The 13,243-nt window shown below is 37.5% G+C and overlaps 1 protein-coding gene across 1 annotated transcript in view; it reads left to right on the top strand.

Annotated features, from left to right (window-relative positions):
* Positions 1-10,865, top strand: part of TDRD5 (tudor domain containing 5) — a 29,463-nt gene extending 18,598 nt beyond the window's left edge. Inside the window, exons 10-16 of the mRNA XM_087928691.1 lie at positions 2,809-2,875; positions 4,432-4,632; positions 5,448-5,612; positions 7,280-7,504; positions 9,265-9,354; positions 9,758-9,929; positions 10,574-10,865. Of these exons, the coding sequence (XP_087784817.1) occupies positions 2,809-2,875; positions 4,432-4,632; positions 5,448-5,612; positions 7,280-7,504; positions 9,265-9,354; positions 9,758-9,929; positions 10,574-10,830 (1,177 nt within the window). The 3' untranslated portion in view covers positions 10,831-10,865. The remainder of the gene's footprint in view (positions 1-2,808; positions 2,876-4,431; positions 4,633-5,447; positions 5,613-7,279; positions 7,505-9,264; positions 9,355-9,757; positions 9,930-10,573) is intronic.
* Positions 10,866-13,243: the final 2,378 nt, after the last annotated feature.

Below are 13,243 nucleotides of genomic sequence, written 5' to 3'. Positions count from 1 at the left end.
CAGAGGTAGAGCCCTACATACTAGACTAGGTTCACCGGTATCACAGTGATGCCAGGATACCTAGTGCAGCAGACCAAGCAATGATAGACAACTGGTGGACTGGGATTGCTTCAGCAGGAAAGTATCCTTGCCTCTTCAAGATGATGAAAGCAATCATGAGCTGCTTCCATGGACCCCAAGTTGAGAGTTCTTTCAGCCTAAAGGGTAACATTATAACTTCCAAGACATCTCGCCTTGGCATAAGGACATTTGATGCTCTTCAAAGTGTTAAATACTCATTGAAGGCTTCAGGGAAGTCTGCTGTACAGCAGTATGAAAGGAAGGACCTTGAACATGACCCAGTGAATCCAAGTCTTGTAAGAAATATGAGAAGGGCACATAATTCGTACATGGAAGAACCGAAGACAATAAAACAGAAGCTTGCAGCAAAGAGGGCCAATCTGGAACTGAAGAGGAAAACAACTGTAGCCAAAAGACAGGCCAGACTCAAAGTTATGCTATCAGCTCTAGCTAGAAAGAAGCATAGACAAACTGATCAAAGGAAAGGGAAAAAAGAGAAAGTCCAATTAGAGGTGAAGCATTGTGGCTGTTTTTCTGTCTGTTAAGCAGGGTTTGTTTGTTGTTTTTGTTTGTTTTATTTTTTAAATGTGAAGTCCTTTGCCCGAGAGCATTCTCACAGTGCTTTTTATTATTATTTTTTGTCAAATAATAAAACTATCATGCAGACTCATCTTGAAAAATCACTTTTGATTACTTTACTCTGCTAAAGCTTCAAGGGGGCATTGCCAATTTAATTCCCACCAGGGTGCTGTGTGGACCGCGGCGGGTGCTTAGGCAACCCCTGCACCCCTGGCTACTTTTCAGATTTTTTTTTCAGAGGGGAATATCATGCCTGAGTTTATTAATACAGATAAAATGGCAGGTATAGACACAATCCCTGCCCAGATTCACATTTGATATTAATCCTAACGTGGCTTGTTGGTTTTGGTTTTGCATGCTCTGAAAACAGAAGCGAAGTGTGATTCATTTCAGAGTAGTGAACATCAGGTGGAAACCAGATTGTGGTTTATTTGTTAGTTGCATCTATTAGTGTGATATGTGAATGGAAATCAATTATTTGTTTATTGTTTTCTGAACTTTTTGTATTTCTACCGTTTCCCAGCATCTAACCAGTTCACAGAGGTGCAAGGCAACAAAAACATTTTTTTAAAAGGAAGAAAACAAAAAAAATGCTTTACAAATTTGTTTTGCCAACCTGTTAAACTTTGTTCTGAATCTTTCAACACAGTATGCTGTAATGTGTATATGGGATGTGCGCCGGGGGGGGTGATTCTAGCAGTTCTGACAGGTTCTATAGAACCCCTTGTTAACTTCCTAAGCAGTTCGGAGAACCTGGTAGTTAGAAGAAATCTCCTTTTGTTTTTTTCCACCCTTGTTACATTCTTTGCAGACAGCCAAGACTTAACTGTCTCCAGAGGAGGTTTTTTTTTCTTAAAGGGGAAGGGTTGTTTTAAGCTTTTTACACTGCTGTTGGGAAGACATACTCCCCTGGAAATACTTATTCTTGGCTAGCTAGAAAGATTGACATACCCTTTCTGAGTTTGGGTCTAAACCTGGTTTTTGGTGAAGTTTAATTCTGTGTTGACATTTAATCCTGTGTTTATTGATGGGATAATTTTCCCTATTCAGCTTCGTTTGGAAAGAAAAAGATTAATCTCTGTTCCTGAAAATAAACTGGTTTGAGAAATCTGCTAGTTCCTGTGTCTATTTGTTCTGGAAATTGGTAACAGTAGCAACAGCTGCTGTTGTGATTCAATTATTTGTATTTGAATTTTTTCCTGCCTCATGGTTTCTTTTTCTATCTGGGAAGGGGGTCTTCCTTCATTGCTTTAATGGTATCTGGTGCTGTCCTTTTGGGGTGTACTTCCAAGAGGCAGGATGCAAGCTTGACATTGATTTTTTTATTGCCTTTCTGGGGGGCATGTGATCTTTCCTTAAATCTGGATGATTTCTTTAGGATATCTTTTGAGATGAGTGAGACCAGCTGGTATCTTTAAGTGGTGCAAATGGATCTAAGGATTGCTTCTCCTGGGTGTGCTCTTTCTGGAGAGCTTAAATGACCTCTCCGCTAAAGGGTTTCATTTTATGAGCAAGAGTTGGCTGCTGATAGTTATCATTGCATTTTAACTATTTTAATTCCTCAAGGTGCTCTGGCATCCTGCCTGATTTGTAACTCTGGCTTGCAGGTATTTTTAATCTAATGATTGGTATTTAGGGCAGCTTTTTGCAAGTAAAGAAGCTTTTTGTATTTTTGTACAGGTAATCCTTGACTTACAACAGTTCATTTAGTGACCATTCAAAGTTACAATGGCACTGAGAAAAGTGACTTATGACTGTTTTTCACACTTACGACCGTTGCAGTATTCCCACTGGCAGCATCTCCACTGCCAAGCGACGAGAAGTGCCCCTTGATATACATGATGTTGAGTTGACCATGCCCATCCAGTCACATGACCACCAAACCACACCCACCCATGAAGCCACGCCCACAGAACTGGTTGTTAAAAAATTTGAATCCCACCCCTGTGTATGTAGTCAGTGGTGGAATCACACACTGAACCAAGCTATAGTGAAGTTTGTTTGGTTTTGGCTCAATAGTGTATGCATAAAAGCATACTGGTTTGTGAAATAAGGTTTATTGCTTAAAGTGTCATATGAATCAAAAACATATAAAGGGATTGGAAAACAACATCAAATCATATTTTGTTGATAAATCTGAATTAGCCTATTATGACATTTTTCCAACAGACATTGCTATGCAAAACTTTCTGCCCAAGTTATCCCTTGCTGTTTAGCCTGGGTGAAGCCAAGTAAGGTATGTAATTTCCTATTTGTTTGGTTCTCATCTGGGGAATTGGTTGGAGATAACTGAAGAGATAATCACAATTTTTGAGAAGCTCAAAATAAACTTCTGATTGAGTCAATCCAGGAAATAGTTAAAGCACAAGTGATATAAAACTAATGGTGAGGATAGTCAGATCATATATTAAAATACATAATTGTCAAATACTGTAAGATTTATGTTGTTTTCTCTATTATAACTAGCACAGATTGTCCCAGTGATTTGGAATTTATTATCTAAATATATTTTATGTAGTACATTGTATTGTATATGTACATATGTATGTGTGTATATGCATATATGTGTGTGATCACTTAGTGGTTAAGATGTAGCAGCCCAAGTTTGAGACCTGAGTGCCATGCAGGAGATGAGTTCCATCCTTACTCTAGCTCCTGCCAACGTAGCAGTTTGAAAGCATGCAAATGCGAGTAGATAAATAGGTACCACTATGGTGGGAAAGTAATAGCACTCCATGACTTCATGACCACGAAAATGTTTTGGACAGCACTGGCTCAATGGCCTTGAAATGGAGATGAACATTGCCCCCTATAGTCAGCAACAACTACCAGAGTAAAATCTGCACACACTCCTTTTATATATTAGTATAGCAGTGATTGTATGACCTCTGTAGATGCCATACACTAAATAAAAATAATCTGTTGTAAGGAAACCTATGTTGTAGCCCTTGAAATTTGCTGTAAGAAACTTGATATCAAATTGAGAATATACCTGTACCTTTCATGTAGTTTGCCTCCTGGAACATACTATGTATTCAAGAAAACATTTTATTTTTTTCTGTTTCAGTTTAGGTGAATTTATGCAGTAGTAAATACATATTTGCATCTTGAAGTATGTTCACCTATTTCTGAAAAGGCCTCCCCTGAATCCAGAGGTCTGTGCCTTATTTAACAAAAAGAAAGATGACACTGAACTTAAGAATCCCTCTTGAGAAAAACGGAAGGAAAGAAAATGAACGCATAGATTAAAAACCTCTATGCAGTGCCTACTTTGCCCACTGTATCAACTTACACCAGCCAAATTAAATTAACCTGGGAAATTTCTATCTTGTTCTGTTAATGAATGACATATATGTGTATCAGATGTCACATGTCAAAATGGGCAGGGTCAGGATAAAACTTTTAAGTAAATGAAAATAAAAAGTAATTGATTCCACATCTGCCTGTATCAGAGTAGAAAAGTTAAAGATGATTTATTAATTAGGGAAAAAGTTAAATTTAAAATGCTGGTATTTTTTAAAACAGACTGGCAAAAAATCAAGAAAAACAAAGCAAATATCCTTACTTATTACATTTATACGTATTTTCCTCCCCCTCCCTGGGGTTGAAGGCAACATAGCACAACATTCTTTCCTCCAAATCTTCTCAAAATAACAATAGGGTGAAAAATAGAGATTATTCCAAAACCTTCCATTACTGAGAATACTTGAATTTGTGATTTTCTGATTCTAGATTTAAACTTTGTATTTATTTTATATTCTACTTTATCCTCTCTTTTTTTCCTGCATGAAGGGTGATTGGTCTGTCAGTGCTATAAAGGAATTCCGAAGATTGTGTGAGCTGAAATTGCTGGTGGGATTGGTAGATGAATATATAAATGACGTCCTTTACCTCTTCCTTTGTGATACCAGTTCCGATGATGACATCTACTTGCACAATGTTTTGAAATTAGAGGGTCATGCAGTCATTTGTAGGGAGAACATTCCTTCCAAGGTAAAAAGAAGACAAGTTATGAAGGGGTGGGATTACAGTGCTGAATTATGGCAAGTAATTCTCAGATTGACTTGAGCTGCACCGAAAAGAAAAAAAATGGAATAAGAAGATCATAAGAGGTAATGACATTGTTTCAAAGAAATCCATACAGGAAATGGGAGTTTATTTTTTACAATAGCTAAAACAATATAATCATACAAAAAAAAGTTTAGCATGGATCAATTATCTCTCTACTTTAAAAAATGTTTTAAAAAGTAATCTGGATATAAAGAAATAGGTTCCATAAAACTACCTTTAAGACAGCCTAATTTTCTAATCAAACTACAAATCAAAAATCAGTAATAGGAAAGCAAGCCTATCATGTGTTGGCATCATAGCTAATTAACAAATTAGTGTTCTGGTTGTAACTCTACCTTCAGGTAGCATCATATAAATAGGACTGAAGTCCTCAAACTGAGCTGTATGAACTAGCAAATGAAAACAAGTAATGTTTGTGAGTTAAACCAGATAAAAATCACAACCAGGTGAGCTAATTCTACTTTATTGTAAGCCACCTTGAGAGAACCTTGAAAGTTGAAAATACATTCCTCCTCTACCCCCATTCTTTTACAATGGAAGAAACAGTGGAGGGCTCTTCTGAGTCTCTTGCCCTGGCTACTATAGTTGTGGGCTATACTATTTCTTATGTGATCATCCCCTTGCAGCCTCTCTTTGTCCAAGGTCTTTCCTACATACCATTAACTACCCTGAGGTGCAGCTTGTTTCCAAGGTTAGTCTGGAAGCTATTAAATATTTCTTTATTTTTACTTTAACAGGGCTTCAAAGAGTTAAATCCTTTTACGCTATATATCAAACCAAACCCAAACCCAAACCAGCATGCTGATTTCATAGAAGCAGACACTTCATTGCTTCAGCAGGACTCTCTTATAAACTTCCCAGGAACAAATTCAGAGACTTGCAATAATGAGGTAGTTTCACAGGTGGGAAAATCTAACATCTGATTATTCTCCTCATGTATTTTTTCCTGTTCCTGAAAAATCCCCAGAAGAGGGAGGGGGCAGTTTTTCTTCTAAAATTAGCATCTAGTAACTCTGTTTGTATGGTTGGGTGAATCCCAAAAATATTACATTAAGCCAGACGGACATTTTAAAGTCAAAAGCAAACAACTTTTCTTGGTGCCTTGTATTGTTACTGCAGCGCTTGACAATCTCTTAGCATTTATCTGACTTTCTTCACAATCTGTCTTCATATTTTTAAATTAAAAGGAGTGTTCACATGATGCAAAGCAGAGCACCAGCCTCTGTTCCAAACAGTTATTCTGGACCCAACGTGAAAATGATGAGTAGCTGCCATCCAGTGTTTTGTTGAGATGTACATTCACCTGCCTTGGGGAAAAAACAAGTAGTATGGTAGTAAACAGTCTAGGGAGATAATGAAAGAGTATCCTTCTAATATACTTTCTAGTAAATGGGTGTTTTGTGGCTACCCAAACCAACTGTAGCACTCATTTGCAGATGGGAAAACCCTCCCCATAGCAGGGGACTACACTGTACTTCAGAGAGTATTCCAATGCCCCTTTTTCTCTTTCAACTGTCTGGTATACTTACAATATTCTACATCCACATAATTTCCTTGATAAGTAGATTCTATCAACATCACTGCACGGACGAAGAGTATGATTCATTGTCATTATTTTACTGGTCTTCTGTCCATAGCTTTCAATATTATTATTCATGCTACTACTAAGGGAATGAGATAATCTTACTTAAATATTTTCTCATACTGTTTAAAAAATTTCTTTGGCAGTCAAATGTTAATGCCTCTACTGATACATTTTTCAGTGTTTTTCCTTTTAAAACAATGAATGTGAAATTACATAATTAGATATGTCAGTGGAATTAGGAAATGAAGCATACATAAAGAAGACTTTAAAATAAGATAGTTTCAACTATTTAGCATTTTCTATTTGTATACTGAAAAGGTAGTAAATCAAAAAGTACATGAATAAAAATATTGCAAAGTCTGATAAAAGTTAAACATGAATGTTGGAGTACTTATTCAGCAAATTTCATCCATATTTATTTTGAAACTATAAAACACTAAAATGTTTTAGTGCCTTAAATCATTGGACACTTATTAAGCTATATGATAAAGTTGATACAGGTAGTCCTCACTTACTGATGGTAATTGGGATCAGCAACTCTATCGTGTGACTGCACCAGTTTATGACATTAGTTCCAGCTGGGGCCATTAAATGAATCATCCATGATTGTTAAGCATGCTATTGCATGACCACGGTTTGTAACTTCCTGCTGGTTCCCGCTTAACTTTGCTTGTTGGAAGCTAGTTGCCAAGCATCTAAATCGCAATCATGTGACTATGGAGATGCTCTGATGGTTGCAAATTTAAAGATTGCTCATAAATCTCCTTTTTCAGTGCCTTCGAAACTTCAAGTGATTGTTGAACAAGCAGTCAGTATGTGAGGACTACTTGTACAGTGTAGGAGTTGAACAAAATAGCAAAAAGTGATTGGATTACTTTAATAAATGGAATTTTGTGCAGGGTTTTCCAATGAACAGATTATCTAAAATAGTGTATTTGAAATTAAATATATAATTAAAATGACAGTGTTGTAAACATTTTCTAGCATACAGCAAGCCAGTCCTCAGATCCTGAAGTACCATACCTGGAGCCGGTATATTTATGCCAAGAAATTTGGGATGAGAATTGGTTGCCTTCAACATATTATGAAAAAAAGAAACATGAGAATATTTCTGATGATTTACATACTGATATAGTAGTTTCTGACCAGACTTCAGGTGATGAAGGGAACAAAAATAAGATCCAACACAACCAAGGTGTGATTCAAAAGGTAGATTTTGTTACTGTTTTTTGTGTGTTACTAATCCAAGGTACAAATGAGATGCAGTACTCTCTTATCTCCAAAATCCAGAGTTTAAACAAAAATTCAGAGTTTAAATTGGTGAAAATAGATTGTAACTAAAAAGAGTAAAATACAAAAATACTAAAACAAGGAAACGGCATGTCAATAAAAACAGACTGGAAAATCATTACAAGCCAGCAAGCATACCACATGGACTAGAATACCAAATTTAAGGCAGTGATAAATTCATTTCATTTCATCATGTGACCAACCTGATTTTATAACATTTTTGTGGCAGTCATTGAAGTCTGTTTGTAAAGCAAACATGCTGTCCGTTAAGCAAACCAATTGCCTACAAAATAAATGCAGGTTTCTGGCAAGCAAAAATTCATTGTTAATTGTGGCCACATGACTGTGAGAAGTGACAAAGAGCCATAAATGCCTAAAATGCAATTGCATAACTAGCTAGGTGGGTTGCCCAGCTCTCAGAACTTTCAATCTGGTTCATTAGTATCTTTTTTTTTTTCGGGAGGAGGGGGAGAAACAATCAATTATAAGTAAAGATTTACCTGTATTTCATAACATGAATGCCACTACTAAAAAAACTTAATGACCTAAAAGCTCTGCTCAAATAACAGATGCTAAGGTCTTAAAGAGCAGTATGCAAGCTCGGTAAGAAGCAGATATTTAGCTACATAGTCAAACCTTATTTCCTAGATTGGATAGGACACAAATATGAATGCTTTCACATAATATCAGAATTTTAATGCTTCTACGATCCTGTAACGGGCTTTTGCTTCATTCAAAATATCAAAGTCCTTTTTTTAATGGCACTTCAACAATTAGCAATGCCTATCTGATTATGTCTGGGATTAGCAGTTGAACAGGGTCAGGCTTGGTGAATACCTAGACCGGTTTAGGTTAGGCTAGATTGGGATGTCAAAATCAAAGAAAACAAAGGCAAACTATTTCTACTGTTGTGTTGTCAAGAAGACAGCACAGATACATACATGAAGTCCCCAGAAATTGAAGGAGATTGTCAACTCATAAAATATTTCTATGATCGTTTTAGAGTTGCCAACAGAAAGAGAGGGGGGAAAGGGGTTTGAAAAAGCAGTGCAGCAGCTTGGAAATCGAAAGTACATTCCATACATAGTCTTTCAGAGATAGTAACTAGGTGACTGAAGTTTCTGCCACGTAAAAATCTAACTGGAGAACATGATTGATGACTCTTGGCTATGGATGTGTCTCATTGGAGGATATGAATTATGATACACCCAGGGGTGGGGGAAAACCAGGGTCAAGGGTGACAATGAATTATGTGTCTCAGAGTCGGCTACACCCAGGCAGTGCCGGACATGTTAACTCCCAATAAATCCTTTGAAGTTTTGGAAGTTTGTCTCGAGACTCACGATTTAATTGGGGTAACTGCCGGAATCTGGACAGAGATATTGCTTACCTTCAAAGTCAGCCCCATGTTGAATCCCATAAAATAATCAAATTTGGAAGCTATGGAGAAATTGATCTGATGTCTCCAGGCAGGAGTACTGCTGGGAACACAGCAGCATGTGACACAGTACCATAGTATTTTTGAGTCCCAGGCTATTCCATATGTAAATAGGTTTCCTCTGTTTTCTCCCCACCATTCTGGTCCTTTGGTCATCACTTTAAAGGTTGGATCTCCCTCTAAGACTTAAGGGGTGGAGGGAGGTCATTTTCTGCTTGGAATAAATGTCCTTTTTTGGCAGACCGGGGATGCATCTAGTGCCATTGAGGCAGCAGATGATCCAAATCTGGAACATCCAAATGAAATTCTGAGCTTGACAGCAGAAACAAAGGTAATTTGATTTGTACTGTTTCTATTTAGGAAAAATGTTTTTATTAGACTGAACAGTTGTATGTTCTATAACAATTTCAAAAAAATAATATATATATATAGCTCAGGGCTGAACTGTAGAGTCCTTGGTGCTCTCTGAACTTGCTTGTTTGCTTGCAGATATTTCATTACCCAACCAGGTAACTATACTCCACAGTCTATAGCAATTGTCATAAGATATGCAAAATATAGGTGTATTGTTAAACTTTTCAGATCTTCGCCATATTTGCCATTCCAAATTTATGTAACCATCACCTATGCCATATGAAGCTTTTGCTTCAGATGTTTTCTTTTAATTGTAACAATGTCAAACAAATAGATATCCTGTGTTTTAAAGCAGGTTTCTTTTTTTCACTTGACTGCAGACAGAATCTTTTGTTGGAGATACACCTGATTATTTGTCACAAACATTAGAAGAGTTTTATGTTTCCATTGTTCATTCCAAGGAACCAGGAAAGCTGAGTCAAAATGAATCCGATGTAAACAAATTGACTGCTTGCCATTTCCAACTTCCTCCATCGACCTCTGTGTTGCATGGTATATTTATGCATTAATCTTCTAATGATGCTAACTTTGCTATTGCTGTAGTATCATTAAATTTGTTGCCAAAATATCATACCCTTTTAAAATTGATTTGTAGCTGAGCTGATATTACAAAATCAGATTTGGTAGAGATTACAAAATGATCAGCTTTTGAACCATAGAAGGTCTCTATTGAATCCTGGAAGAACTAAATTCTGAAATATCAGGAATGGGGACTAACCAGAATAGTATGGAACATACTGATTCTGAAAGGGTTAACATGGAGGAGCTATGGGGGGGGAATAGGGAAATATTGGATACTGGTTTACACAGCTGATTCTATTGGTCTTCATGTTTCAAATAAAAAATCATCATGCAGTCTAGACAGAGGTTTCCTTTAGGGACATGAGAACAGCTTCCTCTACTCAGTACTTCCCGTTCATGATGAAAATTGGTTTTGTTGAGTAATTTTATATGACTTCATGTTTGTTTAATCAAAAGTGGGATTATAATTATTTAAGGAGAAGATATGGGAAAGCAGAATCTACACTTACATTGTAGAAATGTGAACTAGTTAAAGTGAGATTGGTTAGGGCAAAACATCTGGATCTAATCCCTATAACAAATCTTCTGACCAATTTTTCTTCTCTTTACTATAGGAAGACCTGCTTCAGAGAACACAGTTAATGATGCTCCTGGAACTCAAACAGTTTCTGTATATAATGCTAATCATTACTTTGAACCTTGTGCCCTTGGTCACAATGCCTTGGTCTTTACTGCTGAGCTTCAGGGCTCTCCAAAATTCTGTATTCCATACAGTCCAGCTGTAGCCTTGGGAGCATCTGCACGATTAGCTGCCTCTGGTAGATATTTCCCCTTTAACTTTAGGAAGATGATACCACAAAAGTCAGTATGAAAGATTTTCAAAAGACTTCAATGTTCATCTAGTTAACTGGATAGTAGATTAAAAAAATCTTGTAATTTGAGCCTATAGGAAATTATAATTTAAAGCCCAACTGAAATTTGGGCAACTTATGCCATGATATTTTCCCATGTATTGCTTTTCTTGTTGTATATTACTGTTAACATTTCTAACATTTCTTAATATAATAATTTTGCAAATAATCAATGAACTGTCTTATTTAAGTTGTATGCATATTTTTGTAGGCTGGCAAAGTTATTGAGTGTTGAGGACAACATATACAACAATGTCAAACCACAGCTGCCAATTTTTTAGCTGGTATTGGCCTCCATACACATTGAGTTCTTGCCAGCCTAGGATATTGTAATGTATCAGTGTAGTATGTGTGCATATATGAACAGTGTGGGACCAGCCTTTGTAATAAGCAAACTGTGTTATTTGGGTTTTTTGTTAAGTGTATGCAGTTTTTTGGGAAAGAACTTAAATTAATATGGATGCTACATTTGATCTTTTCAGCATTTCCAATGACTCACGTTAAAATATTCAGTCTCAATATTTTCCTGCATATGTGCAATGTGAGTGGGAGTGAGTTAGAATTAGAATAGAATAGAGCTGGAGAGAACCTTGAAGGTCTTCTAATCCAGTCCCCTACTCAAGCAGGAGAACCTATACCTGTGATGGCGAACCTATGCCACATGTGCCGGAAGTGGCATGTAGAGCCATCTCTCTGGGCACACCAGCTGTCACCTGTTGCTCTTCCGGGTTCCGGCATGTGCATGCACACCGGGCCAGCTGGTCTTTGCACATGCATGCATGTTAAAAAGCGGAAGACCAGGTGACCAGTGCACGCACTCCCGTTTCGGCACCCAATGCTGAAAAAGTTAACCATCACTGACCTATACCATTTCAGACAAGTGATTTGTCCAGTCTCTTCTTAAAAACCTTCTGTGATGGTGCACCCATGATTTCTGAAGGCAGACTGTTCCACTCACACCTGCCCTCATGTACTATAGCTTCTAGTTCACCCTGTTTGTTCCCCAAATTTTGAGCATTTGGACATAAGCATTTAAGACTTTTATGCCTGTCCATGGGTATGCTTTCTGCATCTCCTACTTGTTTGAATTTTTCTTTTTCTTTTTTCATCACTCCCTACCTCATTGTTTGATTTGTTTTCTTGGGATTTATGATTGATTTTGTGTTCCAAACTAGAGAGTCTTAAGATTGGTCACCCTCCCCACTCAATTTAAAGCCCTTCTGATGAGTTGAGCTAATCTTTTTCTGAGTAAAATTTTCTCTTTTTTCATGAGGTGCAGCTCATCCCTTTTCAAGGGTCCTTCGTGTAGGTAATGCAGTCCATGGTCTAGGAAATCAAAGTTTTCTTGGTGACACCAACCCTTTAGCCAGTGGTTTATTTCTATAATTCTTTTTCCCCTCAATGGGTATTGAACTTTTGTTGGGAGTACTGGTGAGAATAGTACTTGTGCTCCTAGCTCCTTAACTTTATTGCCTAGTTTCTTATAATCTTTCAATATCGTACTCAGGTTCTTTATTGTGTCATTCATCCCTGTGTAAAGGAGGAGAAAAGGTAGTAAGTGTGGGCCTAATTATTCTGGTTATGTTCTCAGCCACATCTTTGATTTTTGCTCCAGGGAGACAACGTACCTCTCTAGATTGTATGTCTGGCCTGCAGCTGGCTGGTTCTGTTCCTCTGAGAATACCTATCACCAACCTTCCTTTTTGGGGGGTTGCTTTTTACTAACTACTGTTTCTAATGAAATTTCTAATGGAGTCCCTCTTTGTTTTTTGTTTTTATTTTAAATAAACTTTATTCAATTTTCCGACAATTTAATAAACCATAAAAAGTACACAATTGTATCAACATTGAAGACATCATTTACGTTTCTTAATCATATTCTTATACATTACATTACAATTATTACATATTCCTTTCCCTATTAATTCACTATTCCTTACTCCTTATGTATTCAACTTGTTACATAGTACATTTTCTACTGTGTTTCTCACAAAATAAGGCCAGGCCTTATTTTTTTTTGACCCCTGAAAAAACGGCTAGGCCCTCTTTTCGGGGGTGACTTAATTTCCTCCCCCACCTAGAGCAGCCCATACGCACGTACTTCTCCACAAGGCCGTTTCTATCGGCTGACAAAAGCTCCCCAAAGGCAGACTCCCCAGCCGCTTCAGGGTGAGACGTGGCTGCCCATGTCCCCTCGCTTTAGGCAGTCTCTTTTGGGCGATGGAAGCTTCCCAAGTGCAGTCACCAGCCACTTCGATCAGACGGTAGACCGCACATACACAAGCCCCTCGCCGCGAAGCCATTTCTATTGGGAGACGAAAGCTCCCTTGAAGACAGAGTCCACGGCCGCTTCGGGGCGAGGCGTGCCTATGC

This window comes from Pseudonaja textilis, chromosome 3, assembly GCF_049901715.1.
Source record: "Pseudonaja textilis isolate UNSWEBS1 chromosome 3, rPseTex1.2, whole genome shotgun sequence".
Taxonomy (NCBI): Eukaryota; Metazoa; Chordata; class Lepidosauria; order Squamata; family Elapidae; genus Pseudonaja; species Pseudonaja textilis.
The sequence above is the reverse complement of the archived record's forward strand: the minus strand, read 5'-3'. Positions and strand labels throughout refer to the sequence as shown.